The sequence below is a fragment of the Lampris incognitus genome, chromosome 4, assembly GCF_029633865.1.
Source record: "Lampris incognitus isolate fLamInc1 chromosome 4, fLamInc1.hap2, whole genome shotgun sequence".
Classification (NCBI taxonomy): domain Eukaryota; kingdom Metazoa; phylum Chordata; class Actinopteri; order Lampriformes; family Lampridae; genus Lampris; species Lampris incognitus.
Window position 1 is genome coordinate 19883578 of NC_079214.1, and position 23029 is coordinate 19906606.

Below are 23029 nucleotides of genomic sequence, written 5' to 3' on the forward strand. Positions count from 1 at the left end.
CTTAAGAGCCTCCAAAACTAGCCCAGACATACACTGCAGCCAAGAAAGCATCTTGTCACGTTATGCATGTCCAAACGCAGAGGACTCTCTTATCTCTGTGTGGTCTATATTCTTTGAATCAATAAGAAGCAGTGCAAGATAATTAAAATCTCAGGCATTGTAGGTTATACTGGTATCCTTATTTGAGTGCTTTGAGGCCAGGGTAGCTGTAATACCAGTCAGCTCTTCGAACTATAAATTCACAAGAAGAAAGAGACAGGAGGGCTGAGGATTGAAGAGATGTTTTACAACACCTGAGAAAGATCATCTATATGCAGTAATAAGGACCAGATATCCCTTCCACACAGTCCTGGCATAGTTTGTGGTAAAACACAGCAAGCGCCTTTCTGTTTTACAATGGGCAAAGAAGTCGCTGTGGTGAACCCTCATTTCTGTTTTGCAGTTTTATTCGTCTGTGGGAATCTGTTTAATTCACTCCTTTTGCCAATTTTTGTAACACTTCTTTTCTTAGTTTTCCCTCTTACCTGGCATTGTTGCTCCTCCGGGTTTTCTGTCTCTGTGCTCGTGTTTGCAGCCTCACACGCTCTCCTCTTTTTCATTCATTTATTCAGTATGTTTCCTTCTATTGTTGTTCCCATTTTTTTATCGTTGCACTTTCACTATATGTAAAGTGGATTGCTTTGCATTTTAATGTCTGCAATGTGCAGTATATAAATAAAGCGTGATTCATTAATTGATTGATTGACTGACTGATTGATTGATTGATATATTTTTATGGATTCTAATGTATTCATTTTCTTTTTGTAACAAATATTTCTTTCCTATACCACAGTGTTTGACTCTAATTTGAGTTGAATTTCATTTTGGGGGCGCTCCATGGTTGAAAATACTTCAAAGAATTTCTCAGCCCCAGCAGGAGAGTTTACCTCGCATGCAATACACTCAACTTTGTATGCAATTTAGGACAACCTGTTTCAGGTCTTGGTAAATCAGAACCTGGGTGTTTTGATTCATTCAAAAAATGGGGGTGCAGAAGGGCACAATCACAAACCACTAAAAAGACAAACTCCCAAAGACAGACCAAAACTATATTTTCCTTTAAGACCATACCATAGCAGTTGCAGTTTATTAAATACCATACAGTAGGGAGTGATCAAGCAGACAGCACATAGAAGACCAGCACGCAACAAACGTTGTTAGACTCACAGACGACAATATGCACACGTGTCACAGCCAGTCAACCAAGCAAAACCAAGTCTTACCTGGTGATTTCTTCTTTCAGGGCTGCAGGGTCAGGTGGGTAAAACTTAACACGTAAACACATGGTGAATGGAGGCTGGGCTGGGAGAGGGAAGCAAAGATTTCAGCTTTAGAGCATCTACAACTTGTCTAACCTTTTATTATTACAATTTAACCTATTGACTTGACATAATATGTGCATTTTACATTTTGTTTGTATGTGCATATAGGGCAAAGTGTTTTTAGTAAGGGGTTTAACTTTTCTCCTCAAGTGAGATAAAATCTATTTTGTCTTAAAAAAATTGATCAATATGGTCAAGTGATCGTCTAACTTGAATAGCACATTGAGATAAAATTAATATCATAGGCAATAATACTCACATTTCATTTGTTTGGCAATTGACTTTGTAAACTCCAACCAGTGCTTAAGAACAAAGATGGAAAAGAGGAAAAACAATTTCAATGTAAAGACACACATTTTGTGAGCTGAATCTCTGGCTGCTTAAACAGACAACACTGGTGTTGATTGCTGAGCATTTGACTGTGATGTTCAGTAGCGTGTGGCTGGGGGGCACACTAGCATCCACTTGTTCTTCTTGCTGCATGTTTATTTAGACTCGCTCCCACCAATTGGTGGTGCAGAGGAGAGATGAAAGCTGGTCGGGGGATTATCAAGAGAGGACTGTTTTTACTCAGCAGGCTAACCACAAGGAGGAGAAACTGTCTCTAGTGGGCTGAGATTAGGGCATACATAACCCCCACATGATAACAATAATACAGGAATAATGCTGATGTCAGGTTGCTTTATTTTTAGCTTTTAGTTGTCTAGCTAAGGTCTGCACAACCACAACCCTGTACTGTTTACCACCGAGCAGCTCAAACTGAAAAAAAAAAACTTGAGGATAAATGTTGAGCGATGGTTGCTTGCTCACTTCCCAATCAGATTCTTCCCTTTTACTTTTTTTTTTTGGAGTTTCACCCTTTTTCTCCCCAATTGTACCCATCCGGTTACCCCACTGACATTGTCAACTGCCTCACCCAGATCTCGGGCTCCTTGGTGTGAGGAGGAAGAGGCATTATACACTCACCGGCCACTTTATTAGGCACACCTGTCCAACTGCTCGTTAACGCAAATTTCTAATCAGCCAATCACATGGCAGCAACTCAATGCATTTAGGCATGTAGACATGGTCAAGACGATCTGCTGCAGTTCAAACCGAGCATCAGAATGGGGAAGAAAGGTGATTTAAGTGACTTTGAACGTGGCATGGTTGTTGGTGCCAGACGGGCTGGTCTGAGTATTTCAGAAACTGCTGATCTACTGGGATTTTCACACACAACCATCTCTAGGGTTTACAGAGAATGGTCCGAAAAAGAGAAAATATCCAGTGAGCGGCAGTTCTGTGGGCGAAAATGCCTTGTTGATGCCAGAGGTCAGAGGAGAATGGCCAGACTGGTTCCAGCTGATAGAAAGGCAACAGTAACTCAAATAACCACTCATTACAACCGAGGTATGCAGAAGAGCATCTCTGAACGCACAACACGTCGAACCTTGAGGCAGATGGGCTACAGCAGCAGAAGACCACACCGGGTGCCACTCCTGTCAGCTAAGAACAGGAAACTGAGGCTACAATTCGCACAGGCTCACCAAAATTGGACAATAGAAGATTGGAAAAACGTTGCCTGGTCTGATGAGTCTCGATTTCTGCTGCGACATTCGGATGGTAGGGTCAGAATTTGGCGTCAACAACATGAAAGCATGGATCCATCCTGCCTTGTATCAACGGTTCAGGCTGGTGGTGGTGGTGTAATGGTGTGGGGGATATTTTCTTGGCACACTTTGGGCCCCTTAGTACCAATTGAGCATCATGTCAACGCCACAGCCTACCTGAGTATTGTTGCTGACCATGTCCATCCCTTTATGACCACAGTGTTCCCATCTTCTGATGGCTACTTCCAGCAGGATAACGCGCCATGTCATAAAGCTCGAATCATCTCAGACTGGTTTCTTGAACATGACAATGAGTTCACTGTACTCAAATGGCCTCCACAGTCACCAGATCTCAATCCAATAGAGCACCTTTGGGATGTGGTGGACTGGGAGATTCGCATCATAGATGTGCAGCTGACAAATCTGCAGCACTGCGTGATGCTATCATGTCAATGTGGACCAAACTCTCTGAGGAATGTTTCCAGTACCTTGTTGAATCTATACCACGAAGGATTAAGGCAGTTCTGAAGGCAAAAGTGGGTCCAACCCGGTACTAGCAAGGTGTACCTAATAAAGTGGCCAGTGAGTGTATGAGGATTTAACCAATACCAGGATGACAGAAAGATGACACAACCAGTTGGCCAATACAACCCTTGGAAACAGGTGCAATCCATGCAGCTCACAGTTCAGAGGGGCGACAATAGTTTGTGCCATAAAAATCCTCACAGTGTTTATTTGCAGCTTGTTTTATTGTTATTCATGAAATAACATTCTGAGCCATTTGCCTTTTTTGCATTACTGATCTACAGACCCAACGTTTACACACAGTGATTTCTCTGAGTAGACCAGAGAGACTCAGTACATCAAGTAGGCCCAGCTTTTATCTATCAGACATGCTTTAAATAAAGCATTTGGTTCTGCTGCCTCAGCTGGACCATTCGAAGGTAATTCTTGTCTATCTGTCAAACCCTGATGTATAAGCTCCAATCGGCCACACTTGTATGTGGAGGTTGTGAGGACTGGCCATGACAAAGGCCCAGGATGCACCCAAAGTTGCAGCCTGAAGAGAGCTACAGTGCTGCTTGAACGTATGTGAACCCCTTGAGCAGTTTAGATTTTTCTGTTGTTTTACCATGATTTTCTTATTCCATCATCACTAGTTTTTATGAATGAAATGTCAGATATATGTTTATCAGTTGCATGTACTTGTTTAGTGGGACTTGTTTAAGTAGCCCAAAAACTACATGAAACATGGAATTAGTGTATGTGCAAAAGTAATTGAACCCCCAGCTGCATTGGTTAAGTCAAGCAGGTAACAGACTCGGGTGAAACACATTTGGGTGCTTAATTAATCATTTAAGCAGACCAAGGAAATGAGACATCCTTGGGAAAGGGTTTGGCCTGCACTAATTAAAAGAGAGAGGAAACCAACCAAACCACTGTGGTCCCATACAAATCAACAATGCCGAGAGCAAAGGAGATATCCGAGGACATGAAGAAGAGGGTAGTGACAGCCCATCAGTCTGGGGAGGGATATAAGACCATCTCCAAAAGATTCCAGCTCCATCCATCCACTGTAAGACATATAATTTACAAATGGAGGGCCTTCAACATGACAGCAACTCTGCCTAGAAGTGGACGCCCATCAAAACTATCACCCAGAAGCACCAGAAAAATAATAAATCAGGTAAAGGCCAACCCACACATCACCTCTAGAGAGTTGCAGACCTCTCTGATAGCATCTGGGACAAATGTGCATGCGTCTACAATCAGACGAAAATTGAATAGCCATGACATTCATGGGAGGCTTGCTAGAAGGAAGCCTCTGCTCTCAAAAAAGAACAAAGCTGCCCATTTCAACTTTGCCAGAGAGCACTTGGACAAACCAGAGACCTTCTGGAAGTCCATTCTCTGGACAGATGAATCCAAAATAGAATTATTTGGTCACAATCAAAACCAACATGTTTGGAGAAAAGCCAACACTGCATATGAAGAAAAGAACCTCCTCCCAACAGTGAAGCATGGTGGTGGAAATGTGAAGGTCTGGGGCTGCTTTTCTGCTTCTGGACCTGGACGACTCCATATTATCCAAGGAACCATGGATTCTCCGGCATATCAACAAATTCTTGACCAGAATCTCCTGCCATCAGTCAGGGAGTTGAAGCTGGGACGAAAATGGATTATGCAACAAGACAATGACCCAAAGCATTCCAGCAAAACTACAAAGGAATGGCTTCAGAGAAAGAGGATTCGTATTCTGGATAGGCCCAGTCAAAGTCCGGATCTTAATCCAATTGAAATGTTGTGGCGAGACCTGAAGAAGTTGGTACATACCAGATGTCCCTCCAACCTCTCTCAACTGGCTGAGTTCTGCAAGGAGGAGTGGGCAAAAATCCCCATAAGCAGATGCTAGAGACTGGTTAGTGGTTACAGAAGACGTTTGGTTGAAGTAATGGCCTCAAAAGGAGGAGCCACAAGCTACTAATACAAGGGTTCACATACTTTTGCACATGTTAAGTTTTCAGTTTTTGTGAAATAAACCACCTTTGTTGAATTAAATAATGAAAATATATCTCTCTTTGTGTGTGTGTCCATTATTTGGAAGGTGTGCCTTACAAATTGGGATTTGGATGTATGGGTAATAAGCTTATTTTAATGTTTTTTACAAAAACAGTGACCATGTCTGGAGGGTTCACAAACTTTCAAGCAGCACTGTATTTAAGCAGCCACTAATGATTTCTTAATCTTTGCATCACCTCCAAAGCAAAGTTTGGATCTCTTTTTTTTTACACTGCATTTGTGCAGCTTGTCATTTAAAAAAGAAAAAAACAAGGCCCAGCTTTTCCCCCGCTGTGGTTTGCTGCAGAATTGTAACTTTTCAGACACAAATACAGAATAAAGAAAAGTTTGCAGGAGTGCAGCGGTGGTACCAGTATAACTTTCCAGATTGTCTTAAACACAAGCTCAAGGCTTCTCGGGAAAGTCTGTTTCGTGTGCCTCAAAATAGCTAGCGTCCTTACTCTTCTATTCTCAACAAGTTTCTCAAGAACAACAGCCTGATTTCTTTGTTTGACACCTACACAGTTTTGAAAAGATGCGGCATGTTTGTTCGCTAAATTGATAAAACTCAAGGTGAGGCAACAAACACCCGGATTTAAAGCAACAGCAGGCATTTGTTGTTGTTGGGTTTTTTTTTTTTGGCAATGCCTTACATAACGACACACAAGTCATATGTAAATACGGTATTTAGCTAATGTTAATCCTATTTTACATTCTAATGTTAAAATTAACAGCACAGTTTGGCTGACATCATATAAAAATGGTGAGATTTAACCATGAGAATGAAAGGAGATTATTTAGAAATTAAGTTTTTTGCTTTTGTTTTTTGCTAGATATTTCAAAAACACAGGAATACAGAGAGTGGGAGAGACAAAACGAGAGAAAGTGTACAGAGAGAGACATTGTGTCAATTGTGACTGAAAAAAGATACACAGTATCAAGCAGATATTAATGGAAAAGAAATGTAGAGCAATGGCATTTGCAGCAAAAGAGGGAACAGAGAGATACGAGGTGGAACAGTGACCGAGTGTGAGAGAAAAGACAGATTTTTACAAAGAGGATCCTGCCCCCGTTTCCTCTGTGGCCACTCATCCGCTTCAGTCAGAACTCGTTCTTCTAAAAGGTTTTATTAGTCCCGAAATAAAGACTCACCCTCTGCTTGTCTGGATCAACATATCTGATGCCAAAGTAGTCTTTCTCCAGCAGGTTGAGGTGGTGGCAGATGAGGTCAAACAGGTACTGTCCCTTGGCATCCCGCTGGAACAGAGCGATAATGGGAGAAAATACTTAATGGACTGCCTCTCATGGAAATCAAAAAATAATGACACTGCACACCGTAGCACCAAAGAAACAGCTTAGCAAGAGAGAATTTAATCCCTCTTAATGGCTTTCAGGTTACACGGATGAGTCAAGATTAAGGTGTTGCAAGTAAGGATGCACACTATTGAGTTTTTTGTTCGTTTTTATTTTTTTGCCATATCTGATAACTGATCATTTCCATGGTCATTCTTGGTGATATCAATAACCTGACCAAATCTATTGTGCACCTCTCGTTCCAGGTACTGTTGGGTGAGAACCAAAAGAAGAATCAAATAAAGAAACCACAACCAAACGATGGGGGGGGGGGTTTGTCAATAGGAGGAGAGTCATATGTATGTACATATATGTATGCTTAAAGACATATATGTATGCATGTATATGCTGGTCTGTCTATCTATCTATCTATCTATCTATCTATCTATCTATCTATCTATCTGTCAAGGTATTTAAGTTATTCCTGCAGGGTACACCCTCAGATAAACATGTATGTATTCATGGTGTGGTTCTCTGATAAAGCATCTATTAAATGACATGTTTTTTTTTCTTTTCTGGAGGTTGGTACATTGACCTCTAAACTGAATAGGTACTGTCACCAATGTACCACGAGAATTTTGGAAAACACAAAGGAAAAACACGGACGCTGTCATGAAAATGATTTTTCCTGCCCAGTGAGCAGTCTATTTTTTGGAAGGGGATTCTGAAAAGCTGAAATTTCAATAACGGACACCAGAAAGTGTTTTAATATTTCACGAGTCCTCAGGGGAGATATCTGAGGGGTATCAAATATTCATACCCGGTGGCAGCCATCTGTGAAGTCTCTGAAAATCTCGGCTGCAGAAAAGAATACTGGGGAAAGTAGTGAGACAAGGTGTAGCAGGGGTGAACGGTGGTGGGTTTGGGGATGGAAGGTGGATGCACGGGGTTTCGTTACAGCCATGACAACCTGGGAAATGCATTTACAAAAAAATATTTTGCTATAGCCTTAATGTCTCTTATCCTGAACATGTGCAAAGTGTCCACATCTTGTATTGTTTAAATAATTTTGCAAAATATGCAAAGCCCAAGTCAATTAGTAAAACTTTTTAAAAAAGGAATTCACATTCAAATCTGTTTTTCATTAGGGCTGACAGTGAGTAAGAGAGTAAATGGGCCTACTTCCCAGTCAGTGGCAGGCAGACTATGATAATGGGCACAGTCCCTGCAGAGACCTGTATCTACCCAAAGAGACAAGTGGTAACAAAACTGCCGCTGAGCACAGTAGCTTACATAGACAAAAACAACATCAGCCAGAAAGTATAGCTTAGGCTAACCTTGCAAAGTTAGCAAAATTCAGCACTGAACAAAGACTGCGATATTTAAATCGTTCCCACTCCCATCAATCTTGCAGCTTCTTAAAATGCAAGACCTTGAGGTGGGTCTTGCACAGGCCCGGTGCAGGCTGCAGACTGCCAACTCAGGGCTGACTAAGCTGCCACACGATCAAGGCAATTCAAATGTGTGATCCTCAATTACAGTCACAAGATAGTATTTCTCTCAGAGGCAAGAGAAAATTTAACTAGCTGTTCTGATTCTGTTTAAGTGTCTGATCCCAGTATTCAGTACGGTAAATGTCACAGTTTTCATTAACGTTGGTGCGTCTTGTCGCTGTCTGTGCAATGGGAGATAAGCAAGGCCAGTTGATAGTGATTAAGGGTGCATTTTAGTCAAAAACTGCTCCATAACACCGTTTTCTTACTTGTAGAGTTACTCTATGTTAAACGTTTTAGTCTTTTATTGCATATTTGCTGTGTTTATGACATATGAGTCATGCAGCACAACTGAGCACAGCTGCTCCTTATCATGTGAGACTTATGACAAGATGTCCTAGAGGTTTGTGCTTTTACCTTTAAGACACGCGTGTGTGTGTGTGTGTGTGTGTGTGTGTGTGTGTGTGTGTGTGTGTGTGTGTGTGTGTGTGTGTGTGTGTGTGTGGAGGAGACTCGAGTTAGGACGTCAGATGGTGTGCCTGCTAATTTTTATGTCTGCCAGGCGGTAGCCTGGAAAGAATTGTGCGTTTGGCTGTGTGTGTGTGTGTGTGTGTGTGTGTGTGTGTGTGTGTGTGTGTGTGTTCAGGGACGCGGGAAGTCAGTCAGAGTTGGGGGTGCTGAGAGAAATTGTATTTAATGACATCATATTAAATATATAATGACGTCATATTAAATGCTGTGCAACATACACGAATTTTGTATTGATTTGGATGGCCAACAAACTGTTGCCCCCCCTCCCCCCATCATTACATCGCTGCGTACAAATCTAATACTCTTGTGAGGACGCGCATCTCACAGCGCTGCCCGTGGTTCTGAAACAGCGCTGTAATTTCACAGACACATGTATCTCGACCAATACTTTTGTTGTTTTTGTTGCTTTGTAATAGGGTACATGAAACTTAAACTGGAGGGGGGGGCAGACAGTACTTGGAACATTTTACATTACAACAGACAGCAAACATGGACAGCAACACGCTGTATGTCAAAGCAGCATAGCACCCTACTCAGCTATGGACAGCTCACACGCGGAATGCAGGTCTCTCCCTGATCCACAAAACGATTTACTGTTGACGCTTTATAACACACACACACACACACACACACACACACACACACACCGAGAACATTAATAATTAATAATAATAACAGCGCATAACTAATCGTTCAGCAACACCACCACACCAAGTTTAAAACAATGGACACACAAGGCATCTGAAATTTACAGCGAACCCATGCATACTATAAATATCGTAACCAAGAACAAAGTGAAACATCATAAAAATAACATCTGCCCACCTTAAGGAAACGGTGGTGACACCTAACCCGCCATTACCGGTCATGATTACTCACGCCTTGCTAGCTGCTCTGTGTCTGTGCATCAGATGCACAGAGAGAAAATACACCAGATGTTATGGAAGAAAATAAAATATCATTAAAAAAATAGCTAAGGGTAGATATTAACCATTTAATGAACAACCGTGTTTTATAGACTGATTGCACTAAAATGCTACTGTCAAAAAAAATAATCATTGATTTGTTTAGTAAACATTTTTTACCTTGCAGTTTCAGCCTCACACCGTAGGGGGTGCTCCAGCCCCCTCAGCAACCCTACTTCCTGCGTCCCTGTGTGTATGTGTGTCCGTCCGCGACTAATACCTCGTAAACTGAAAGACCTAACAACCTAAATTTTTTTGTGGACAGCTGTGACTTTATGATGAAGAACCTTTCGTGGTTATAGTGATTTAAAACCGTAAAAAAAACCGTTTGCTCCCGCTACAACCACTCCTTCTCTTCATTCACCCTCTAGCTCGCTCGACCATCGCTGCCCGAGCTAAGTCAACAGTGCGCATGCGCGACTCACTTCTGCGGTTGCGTCAGATCGGGCAGCGACAGTGTCAAAACCAAAACACGCGTTCGCAGGCCCGCCCACAGAAATGGCTGCGCCACTGTAAAGGTCCAGTGGGCGGCGTGTGTGTGCTCTCTTTCCTACTAAACACATCTACATGTGAACTGAGAGACTTACCCTGTAACGGGGGGGGGGGGGGGCTTTTCCTGTGTACGTGTATTTTCCTTCTCCCGGTAGGCCTGTGCCTTAAATGCACGCGGCTTATCATGATGTGATTGTGTTTTTTCCCAAATTTTCTTTACAATAATCTGTGTGCTGATCAATAACTTTGTGTGAAAACAAACACCACTTTAAATGATTCTTTTACTTCAGCTTAGCAGCATGTGCACTGTAGTTGGTTTTGGATAATGGTTTTCAGTCAATTTCTTGCATTCCCCCCCCCCCCTCATGAACAACAACTTTTGGTACTCAATAAAACCTCCTTGTGGTTTCTCAGTTAATGACGCCAAACATTGGCATTTCGAAAGTTTGTGACAGTGCTTCCTATGTAGAAAATCACTTCCCGCCCTCCATCTGTGGTTCGTGACATCATATGCAAAAAACCTATACCGGACATTTTGGCAATCTGGTTGACTTCATGGACCAGGCTCAGAGAAATCATTTGAAAATTAGACCGTCCGGTTGAAAACATGTCCCAGAAATGCAAAGTTTTTGGCTGAGCGTCGCTTGCGTTGTGGAGATACAGTGAACATGCTCTGATGCTTACATCAGAAGGTTTGATCACCTATGTTCACTGCACTCCCGGACACACACACACACACACACACACACACACACACACACACACACACACACACACACACAACTGATGTATTATTTGAAAATGGACAGAGGAGGGGCATCACAGAGGAGGGAAATCACTGAAGCCCAACTCTGGGTAGGCCCTTTAAAGCATTTTTTTTGGGGGGGGGGACCCCCTTTCGCCCCAATTGTACCTGTCCAATTAACCCACTCTTCCTCCCAGTCGCTGCTCCACCCCCTGTGCCGATCCGGGGAGGGCTGCAGACTACCGAGTCTCCTTTGATACATGACGAGTCGCCAGCCGCTTCCTTTCACCTGACAGTGAGGAGTTTCGCCAGGGGGACATAGTGCATGGGAGGATCACGCTGTTCCCCCTCCCCCCAAACAGGCACCCCAACCGACCAGAGGAGGCACTAGTGCAGCGACCAGGACACATACTCACATCCAGCTTCCCACCCGTAGACACGGCCAATTGTGTCTGTAGGGATGCCTGACCAAGCCAAAGGTAACACTGGGATTCGAACCGGCGGTCCCTGTGTTGATAGGCAACGGAATAGACCGCCATGCCACCCGGACACCCCTCCTTTCATGCATTTCTAACACTGTACCACGGCACAGCGGTCTATAATTGAGGATGGGAAAATCGCTGTATTGAGATGTTTCTCCATGTAACAAAGCCAAAAGACTACACCCCACATATGGAGGCTCCGGAGGTGCAGCATTCATGACAACATTAAAACCGTCTGTAATGGAGTCCTGTGCGTACTGCTACACCACCCAGCGTGAAATATCTGTTCAGGTGACTAGTTGCTAGCACTTTGTCGTGATAAATTGGGATGCAATTAAATGTTGTCTGCGTTAACTTATTGCCTGTGAATAATGACTGCATGGAAACCTGCCCTGGGATGGCTTGAAATGAATTTTCGTGTCACCGGAGGCCCAAGAAACATGAACACAACAGTATGCAAGAGACTATGCTTTAAGGCCACAAGATCGTAGCCACCCTGGTTTGAATTAACTAAAGCTCTTCATTATTGGTAACTATTATGCTACTTAAATTAAATTATGTATTTTTTAATTAAGGGGCATTAGCCACCCCTTAATTTAATATTTCCAGATTAATTAAACGGGTCTTAAAATATATTGTTGTACCGAACTGAAGTAATTAATGTTGAGAGGGATATGTGCATGCATTATAATCTTTGTTGTTTTTTTTTCCTGTAAGACATAGACTATTTATTCTGTCTTGTTATACTGAGGAATACTAAATAAAAACAGGTAAACAGGACAATCACAAGAGGGGACAATGGCAGTGAAGGATAGGGGTCAGAGAAACGGCTTCATATGGGTAAACTGTATGAATTACCTCCGCAGTAAGGGGTTCATTATGGACATAATCAATAACCGTGACCTTTAGATTTAATTCAGAGTCATCAAACACTAACTTTCAGCTTGTCTCTGCCCACACATTTTGAAAAAGGTAATAAAATATAATAATAATAATAAAAAAAACTCACTCCGCGCCCCATCTTCCCACAAGTCTACCCAGAGAGTTTAGTTGGCTAATGCCGGCATGTTGCCTCGTAACTGTATTGGTCTAACATGCCGGAGACCAAGTGTTTCAGCAAAACAATATGAGATGTCGGTGTCTTCAGTGCCCTCATGTGACGTTGATGACACCCGGGCGTTGATCATAATGTGGATTTGTGCACTGAAAGAAAGAGGCAGCATAGAGGAAACCAAACAGATGCCGGCCAAGAGGACGGCACAACACAGGAGAGCTAACATAGCAGGCCAGGACGCCACAGTCTACACCCATCTACAGGCCGGTGGCCACTCTTTCAAGGATGAGGATGTGCACATCCTTGATAGGGAGTGTAATATTCTCTAGAATATAATACCCCGTTTGGCTATAAGGTTGATGTGATACAAGCACGCCTATTGGCTGTTAAGTTAGCTGCAAGCTGATTGGTCCATCTGACGCATGAGGGCGCAGGGGAGCCACATAATCGTCAGTCTATGTTTAGCACTCAGACGAGTCACTACTGTGGAGCTAGCTACTGTATGATTGTAACCGTCACCGTTGAAATAAAGACACTGAACAATAAAGTCGTCATCGGATTCCTCCATATAGACAGAAAGTCAGACATGGTGTCAGAGTAAAAGCGTGAAAAGGAGAAGAAAGAAGAAACAGTAAAGTCAGAATGGACGTCACTGGAGTTCCTGCACCCCGCATGGACTGGGAAGCTAGCAGTCTGCCCGAAGCATGGCGCAAGTTTAAACTGCATGTCGAGTTGATGTTTTCTGGACCTTTAAAGAGGAAATCGGAGGAAGTTAAATGCAGCTACCTACTGATTTGGGTAGGAGAAAAAGGACGGGACATTTACAATACATGGACGCTCTCAGAAGCAGAAGGAAAGTTGTTGGAAACATACTACGGTCGTTTTGAACGGTATGTAAAACCCAAAGCAAATGTGATCTTCGCGTGCTATAAGTTCCATGGAAGGGCACAGGCAGCTAGCGAGCCTTTCGAACAGTTTATGACTGATTTGAGACTGCTTGTGAAGGACTGTAATTATAGAGAGAGTGAAGAGGAGATCAGAGACCGTATTGTTTTCGGAGTTCATTCACCGAGAGTGAGAGAGAAACTGCTGAACATCGGTTCCGAGCTAACATTGGAAAAAGCAAGAGACGTTGCTTGGTCTCATGAACTATCACAAGCACAGCTCAAAACCATTGCTAGCACCAGCACGGGCACGCGCGAACAGGCTGTGCATGCAATCGGTTGGAATGCAACAAAGAAGAAGCATTGGAAAAGGCGCGAGGACGACACAAAAGGGCGCACAGTGTCAGACAATGCCTCATGGAGAGAGGGAGACAGCAACCGCAGTAAAGGATGCAAATACTGTGGGAACAAGACTCACAGTGGAAACGAAACCTGCCCAGCAAAAGGCAAGCAATGCAACAGCTGCAGCAAATGGAACCATTTCGCTAGTGTGTCTCTCCAGACCAGGAAAAGGCGTACACACTGTGAAGGAAAATGAGTCTGACAGATGCTCAGACAATGAAGAACTGTTCATTGACGCATTGACACAAGGTAAAGACAGTAAAAATATGGATCAAGTTTTCACTGATATGCAAGTAGGTCCAAACAAAAACACAGTCAGTTTTAAAGTAGACACTGGGTCCTCAGCTAATGTCATTCCCACACATGCTTTCAGAAGACTGGGAATACAGAGTGCATTGCAGCCCTCCACTCGCCCACTATATGGCTATGGTGGTGAGCGGCTCGTCATTCAAGGTAAATGTGACCTGAAATGCCAGTACAAAGGCACCCAGTCAATGTTGAAGTTCTACGTTGTTGACACACAGGCACCACCTGTGCTAGGATTAAAAGCATGCCTAGACTTTGGACTGATCAAGCTCACACTGTCTGTATCCAACACACCCGAGGTGTCACTCATTGAGGAGTACTCAGATGTTTTCAAAGGAATAGGACTGTTTCCTGGTGAATGCATAATCCACGTTGACCCAAATGTAACACCTGTGGTCCACCCACCGAGGCGCGTTCCAGTAGCCTTACGCGACCGTCTCAAAGAGGAGCTACAGAACATGGAGAAGCAACAGATTATTGTGAAAGTCACAGAACCGACTGAATGGGTCAACTCAATGGTGGCAGCAGAAAAGCCACGCACGGGAAAGCTCAGAGTGTGCATCGATCCAAAGGACCTGAACAAGGCTGTGAAACGACCTCATTATCCTCTACCTACCCTCGACGACATCACCTCCAAACTGGCAGGGGCCTGCTATTTCAGTGTCATGGATGCTCGCTCAGGGTACTGGGCGATAAAACTCGCAGAAGAGTCGTCCAAGTTGACAACATTCAACACGGTGTTCGGAAGATACCGTTTCCTTCGTCTACCCTTTGGGTTGATCTCCACCCAGGACGAGTTTCAACGGAAGGTTGATGAGACCTACGAAGGTCTACAAGGAGTCACAGCCATAGTGGATGATGTCCTCGTATATGGAAAGCACAAGGAGGAGCACGAGAGCAACCTCCAAGCCATGTTGCAGCGCTCCAGAGAGCGAGGAGTGAAACTCAACCTGGAGAAGAGCACGATCTCAGCTATTTTGGGCATCGCATCACAAAGGATGGAGTCAAGCCTGACCCAGCCAAGATTGCAGCTGTGAGAGACATGGAGCCACCCAAGGACAAGGGTGAGTTGGAGACAATCCTCGGTATGGTTAACTATCTGTCCAAGTTTGCCCCGCTGCTCTCAGACATCAACGCACCCATGCGTCACCTGCTGAAGGAGTCAAGTGAGTTCAGATGGGATGCGCAACATGACGAAGCTTTCAGGAAGATGAAAGAAGTGATCACACGTGAATCAGGACCAGTCTTAGCCTACTATGGCCCTGGTAAAGAGCTCAGACTACAGGTCGATGCATCGAAGTACGGACTAGGTGCAGTCCTGCTACAGGAAGAAAAGCCCATCAGATATGCATCCAAATCACTAAATGACAGTGAAGTCAATTACGCACAAATAGAGAAAGAGCTATATGCTCTTCTGTTCGGATGCAAGCGTTTTCACCAATACATCTATGGTCGTCATGTCATCGTGGAGAGTGACCACAAACCGCTTGAGTCCATTATGAGAAAACCACTCGCAGCAGCGCCTCCGAGACTACAGCGGATGATCCTCCAGTTACAGTGGTATGACTTCACCATCGTGCACAGACCAGGCAAGGAGATCCCCGTGGCAGACACGCTGTCCCACAAGTCGCTCACAGAACAAGATGACAGCCTCAGAGAAGGCATGGACATGCAGGTACATACAGTGTCCAGTGGCCTGCCGGTCAGTGACACGAAACTGACAGAAATCAGCGTTGCGACTGCCGCAGACACACAGCTCACAATGCTGAGAGAGACAATCAGAGAAGGATGGCCTGAGGAGAGGAGAAGATGCCCTCAGAGAGTTGCAGAATACTGGAACCACCGAGATGAACTGTCAGAGATGAATAACATTTTGTTTAAAGGCGAGAAAATCATCATACCTACCTCGCTCCGCGCAGAGATGTTATCCCGGATACACACAGGACACAGGGGCATGGAGAAATGCAAGCAGAGAGCCCGTGACATAGTGTTCTGGCCTGGTATGATCAAGCAGATCGAGGAGATGGTTGGACAGTGCCCCACCTGTCTCACCTACAGACCGTCAAATACTAAAGAGCCCATGATCAGCCACAAGATCCCGGACAGGCCATGGCAAGTAGTCGCTACTGACTTGTTCACCTGGAATCATGACAATTACATCGTCACAGTGGACTATTACAGCAGATACTTCGAACTCGACAAGCTACACAGCACAACATCCTCAGCTGTGATACGCAAGCTGAAGGCTACCTTCGCCAGACACGCCGTACCTGAGACTGTTATTTCGGATAATGGACCTCAGTACTCAAGTATGGAGTTTGAGACCTTCGCTAAGACTTGGGAGTTCACCCACACGACTACCAGTCCGCATTATCCCCAAAGCAACGGCCTCGCCGAAAAGGCAGTACAGATCGCCAAGTTGCTGATGGAAAAGGCCAAGGCTGACCAGAGAGACCCCTACCTGAGTCTGCTTGAGTATCGGAACACACCTGTCGACAGCTTCAGATCACCAGCCCAGCTGCTCATGAATCGTCATCTACGCTCAATTCTACCCAACACACACCAGCAGCTTCAGCCCAAGGTCGTCAGTCACAGAGACACGCACGCCAGGAGAGTCCAACGTTAGCTGCAGCAGAAAAGGTACTACGACAGGTCAGCGAAGCCGATGTCACAGCTGCACGAAGGACAACACATCAGACTCCAGGAGCACGGCTGTTGGAAACCAGCAGTTGTCATCCAGCCAGCGGATACCAACAGATCCTGCCACGTCCGCACAGCTGAAGGACAGGAGTACAGACGAAACAGACATCACCTCCTGGACACAAAAGAAACACACACTGACACCCACACCAACACAGGCACTGACGAGAAATATGGTCAACTCACAATTCACAACACACCACACATCTCACATGCAGCGGCTGAGACAGCCTCAGAGGCTGTCCCCTACCAGACAAGGTATGGACGAGCAGTGAAGCCCAGAGAGGTTCTGGACATGTAATGTACAAGGGTGTAGGCGGATCGCTGCCCTTATCTAAAAAAAAAAAAAAAAGATTGTAAAATGTTCTTGTCATTTGTATTACCTCTTAAGTGTTTGATTACTTACTGTAGTTTAATATGCATACAGTAATATTGAATGAATGATATTACCTGTTTTATTAAGAGTATTGACTCTATCAGTGATTACTATAAAATGTGTTTTCTTTCGTCCTGATTGTTCATATGTTTGATATAGGACATGTGCTACTAATGTTGGGAGTCTAATGTTGATTTAAATTTCTTAAGAAGGGGGATGTAATATTCTCTAGAATATAATACCCCGTTTGGCTATAAGGTTGATGTGATACAAGCACGCCTATTGGCTGTTAAGTTAGCTGCAAGCTGATTGGTCCATCTAACGCATGTGGGCGCAGGGGAACCACATAATCGTCAGTCTATGTTTAGCACTCAGACGAGTCACTACTGCGGAGCTAGCTACTGTATGATTGTAACCGTCACCGTTGAAATAAAGACACTGAACTATAAAGTCGTCATCGGATTCCTCCATATAGACAGAAAGTCAGAAAGGGAGGAACGCTGGTTTGAGTGGGGAGTCAAAGAGGCCATCTATGTGAAGAGGGAACGACCATCCCTGAACCAGGGGGGGGGGGCTAAGAGTCCATCTGTCACCATCTTACAATGCTGTGATTGCAACTATTCCACAACCCTCTGTGACTAGCACACATGACCGCTGTAAGTCTAGTTAATGGTCACAGCAGTTTGCATATGAAACCATTAGTTGGTTTCCATGGTTATGCCGCCGTATTGTTTATAAGGGTGGGGGTACCTGCAGTCAGCTGAGATGAGTGATGAAACGCTCCTCTCGATAAGCGTTGTGTCCGGATGAACTGATTCACCTTTCTGTGAGCCAGCATAGATTTTCTCCCTCACAGCAGCTATTCAATGGAGTCGCATTTTTCTGTTGAATTTACCACCAGGGCAATCAGTTTAATTACCCTGGGGGGAATACTAACACAGTTTCAGCTAAAAAAAATGCAATTAGAGGTTTGCTACCTCTTTAATAAGTTGTTGATTAGGGGAATAACATATTAAGAGGGATCAAATGGGGGGATTTATGGGATATGATTTGGGGATACCAAAGATTTGAGTGGAGACAGTACAGCAATACTTTTGAACCAGAGTTCACCCCTAACCAAAGACATAAAGTCTGAAACTCAGAACAACCCAGACCCAAAGCCATCAGGTCTAGTTGCGTCACCCTGCTCTACGCCGGGCCAACCTTTCCCCGTGTCACCGCAGCGCTGTTGAACACAGAGAGAGAGAGGTCGGCTGCTCTGATTCCTCTGTCACTGTGTCTGTATGTCACTGTCACAACATACAAACCTATTCACCAGGACAGGCCTGCTGACTCGCCCGGCGTCAAAAATAGAATCACACACAACCCTGTGCAGTCACACGCACACACACACACGCATGCATGCACGCATGCATGCATAAACACACACGAGGGCATTCTGTGAGCAACGGTTCTTGCAGTTCTTCTTCGTAAGTGTCTGTAGTACACCTGTGATGCAGACCTCTAGATCCACAACATCTTCAGAGTGTGTACCACCCACTCCCTCCATCTGGCTGGGAACGTGTGAAATTCAGCAAAGCCCCAAAGAGGGCCTCATGATTAATCATACTGCGTGTGTGTGTGCGTGTGAGCACACGTGCATGTGTGTCTGTTTGTGTGCCTGTCTTTGTGTGTCTGCTAGATATTGATGAGCCACCTTCAAGTGTGTAGTCGCTAAACAACAACACAGAGACAGGGCCATTTGTCTCAGCCCAAGAACTTCAACGAGAAATTAATAGGAATGAAATGTACTGGTAGCGGGCAGTCATTAAGAAAGCACTCTCCCCACAAGATTTCTCTGCTCTCGCAAACATATGTTGAAGTACTTTTCAATGTGTGGTCGAAGTCAAAGAGATGCACGTTCAACACCCAACCCCCTTTAATTATTCTCATTTAGGCTGAGGACGGCAACGCCTGGTGTGTTTTACAATAGATTTGTTTTAAGTCTTCGAACGGCCGAGATCTAAAACAACTCTTTGATGATGATATTGCTTGATTGTTTTGATTTTGTTTTCCTTTATTACACATTTTAAAGAAATGTTAATGTTTGAAATAAACAAAATAAACAAACAAACAAACAAATAGCTTGTACACTTTTCACATTTGATTTATGGAAATGTCAATATGCATGATGATGATGATGCATGATGATGGTAAATAATAATAATAATAATAATAATAATCGCACTACTTGGAAGATCTCATATCCTAAGAAAGGCACTATCCATCAAATAGACCTCTACCTCATTCTAACCCTAGGCCCAAGGAATGGGCCCGGTTATTATGTTGTATTATGGCATGAAGTTAAATATAATAATAATAATAACAATAATGAGTTTGTATAACGCGTCTCATCTGGGGAGACAGATCTCAAAGCATTATAGTAAAAATAAAATATAATATAATATATTGCATATAATATAAATATATTCATCCATCCATTATTTAAACTGCTTATCCTGCTCTCAGGGTCACGGGGAGGCTGATAAAATATAATAAAATATAGTAAATATACAACCTTGGTTAATACCGTGTCCCGTTGTTATCGAGTGTCTTATTACCTCATTAACTACCTTATCAACATTTCCGACTAGTTCCCGATTCACATTTTGCTGCTGGCTGGGTAATTAAAAAGCCTCCAAACCTACTTCTGAGTGATCAGGTGTTCTCATTGTTCTCGAACGTGAGCTGGGACCTGACAGCTCTGGGGGGACCCTCTGTACTGCGGTGAGCTCAGCTCTCCACCTCATGTCCAACACGGCAGCGGTTCCAAGCAAGCTCTGGTCAAGGTTTGGCGTCCAGCGTCGTGCTGCATACTAATGAGGCGCACTGAACTTGAGCAAGTCCACCACGGCCCCCGTGGAGCAGAACGGCTGACTCTGAGGCAGAAATATTATCGATCCGATGTTAAGTGTTCTTCAGCATCCTCATGGGACTTCAGCCCAGGGCCAATTTCCAATAGATTGGTGCTTATAGAGAGAGGATATACGTGACTAGTAAAAGCGCTGTGTTGTTGTTCTTGAGTAGCTGCACAATAGACTTACGCAGTTTAAGGTCATGTGATTTTAATGTAGCTATTGTTATTTTCTCTCTTGTGTGTAAGGCTGCATGGCCCTGCAGAAATAATTAGCACTACGCTGCTCTTGGATTAAGACCCTCTATCTCCAAAAGGAAGGAAATGAGGCAATCATTTTCAGATTAATTTCCGTGAACTGCTGAACACACACAAGGGCATTTCGAGTGGATTTAGTCTGCCCAAGAAAGCCACTTAAAGGACTGCATCCTTCTGTAAGTGTCACCTGGACTTACCTGGTCAAGCTATGTATTGAGAGGGGTCGGTGTTAATAATATACGATACACTCACTGTACAAAACTTTTCTGAAAATCAGCAAAATCTCAAACGTGTGTAGTACTTTTTTGGACATCTGTGTGCTATAGTAAATCCATAGCAATCGGAATTTCAGAGGGTTTAATTAGCTGAGGCTTCGACCAAGGCCGAACAAATGCTACATCTCATTTCGGCGTGAACAAAGGGCAGCTTAGGCGCCGCATACGGTCAGATTATTTCACTGGACTGTGGAGAATTTGTCTTATTCATGAGCTAAATGCTGACCCATTTTTCCATGGCTTCACTTTGAGGCATAGAGTGGAAAATGAAAAACAGTGGTTGAATACATTTTTTTTTGTTTTGTTTTGATTTATCTCATCCTGCTAATGCTGAATCCATGCCGGAGGCTTACAAGTATCAGGCGAGCTAAATGAAACACACTGCAGTTGAAGCATCAAGCTAATGTCGAAGGTTTTTGCAGAGGACGGATGGCTCAGTTTAACAGACTTGTAAGCATGTGTAAGCATCTTGTCAGTCTTTTAGTTGTGGCTCTTGGCCAGTTTTTTTTATTTTTACAATTACTACATCAGTTTAAAGCAATAAACATGAAAACACATAATACTAGACTATCTTGGTCAGCCCCCCCCCCCCCCACACACACACAGCACACATGGCTCATTAGTGCGGCTGTTTCCTCTGTCTCTTCCACACTTCCCGTTGACCAAGCTCAATCCCCACCACCAATTCTCAGGAGTCATTTAACTCACTTCATTCATCAACTTCTCTCAAATCCCAATCGCTTTCTGAGCGCTAACACTTCTCTTCAAAGCAAACCCATCCTAATTAACATTGTTAGTAAGTTGCTTCTAGTCTGGTTCGGAGATGAGGAGCGGTCTATTGTGGGACCTCATCCCACTCAGAGAAGAAGAGATTACACTGTCACCTTACATTTGGTGCATGAAAACATGATTAGAGCAAGGCTTTCTGATTTTGTGCCCCGCTCTGTCCCGCTACTTATGGACGCACAGCTGACGTAGAGGGCCCGTTCTCGTTGTACTGTTCTGTGTGTGTGTGTGTGTGTGTATTTCATGAACTCAGACATTTTGTGCAACATTATTTTAGATGCTCAAAGATTACACCCCCATCCATCCATCCATCCATCCATTATCTTAACCGCTTATCCTGCTCTCAGGGCCACAGGGATGCTGGAGCCTGTTCCAGCAGTCACCCACCCAAAACAATTAAACAACGAGCAAACTTGTTCACAGTGACAGCTCGCGACTACTGGAACACCCGACCTTGACTTTTACATGGTTCCTGTTTCAGTCAAGGTCAGGTCATGAGATGAGACGTGATCTTTAAGTCATTTGAACTTCTGTATACATTCGGATAGTGACATCAATTAATCCTAATATATGTAATTTGAACATTATAAGTATTATTATTATCATTATTATTATTAAGGTTTATTAACTGAGTATTAGAGAGGGGGCAGGAAATGATAAGCAGTAACTTCCTCCTGCTGCTTTTCAAACATGTAATATTTATTTGATTCTCTATTGAGAATTCTTGTTGAATTCTTCTGATTTTATTTTTATCATTGTTGTTTTTTGCTTTATTTATGCTTGATGATTTTGTCTTTTATTTTGCATGTTTGAAATAAAGACATTTGATTTGATTTGATTTGATTTGATTTGAAAGTCTGTTCCATCCCGGGAGTGAGGAACGGTGGGGTAGCAGGCACAAGCATGCATGTGCGTGTAAATGCGAGCGCACATCTGTATGTGCATGTGTGAGCATGTGAGTGAGACTAAGGCCAGTCTGCATCCAAGAGGTTGAGGTGCCACAAAGGAGGGGGTAGGCAGCCCTAAAGTCATCTGCCATGACTCATGTGTGAATTGGATTAATGTGAGCTGGAGAAAAACGTTTTAAACAAGCGAAAGGCCGTTAGTGCTTTATGGAAGCATGCACAGTGCTTCGTCACAGATATAATAAAAGTGACAAATGGAAGTAACCCATGCTCAGGCCAAATGATTATTGTGGTCCTTCGTAGAGTCAGCAGCAACATGCCATTCTCTTGGTCAAGCCCTGCCTGACTTCAGATTAATTATTGAGACAGGTTCCATATCACATAGGGAAATGCTTCATCAATAAATGATGGGGACTTTTTAAACTGGGGGATTGATATTGCAACAACTGAGGAAGTGGCTGTGAAAGGTTGGTGCATGGTACAGGAGGCGGTCTGCAGACTCAGGAGAATAGAGGCTTGTGGTGCACTGTTGCATTGGGTCACATTAATGCTTCATGATGATAAGTTTTCTTTCCCTCATGTTGGGCTCTAAGCTCATGGGTGAGACATGATTAACTGGGAAAGTGGTTTAATATGGCAGGGTGTGACAACTCCCACAACTGTGGGACTCAACCTCAGCA

General features: G+C 43.7%; 1 protein-coding gene across 1 annotated transcript in view; it reads right to left on the minus strand.

The window, feature by feature from the left end:
- Window positions 1–23029, minus strand: part of frmd5b (FERM domain containing 5b) — a 140378-nt gene that overhangs the window by 28406 nt on the left and 88943 nt on the right. The window contains exons 2-4 of the mRNA XM_056278876.1: window positions 6662–6766; window positions 1621–1663; window positions 1263–1341 (exon numbers count right to left, since the gene is read on the minus strand). Coding sequence (XP_056134851.1) covers window positions 1263–1341; window positions 1621–1663; window positions 6662–6766 — 227 coding nt within the window. The remainder of the gene's footprint in view (window positions 1–1262; window positions 1342–1620; window positions 1664–6661; window positions 6767–23029) is intronic.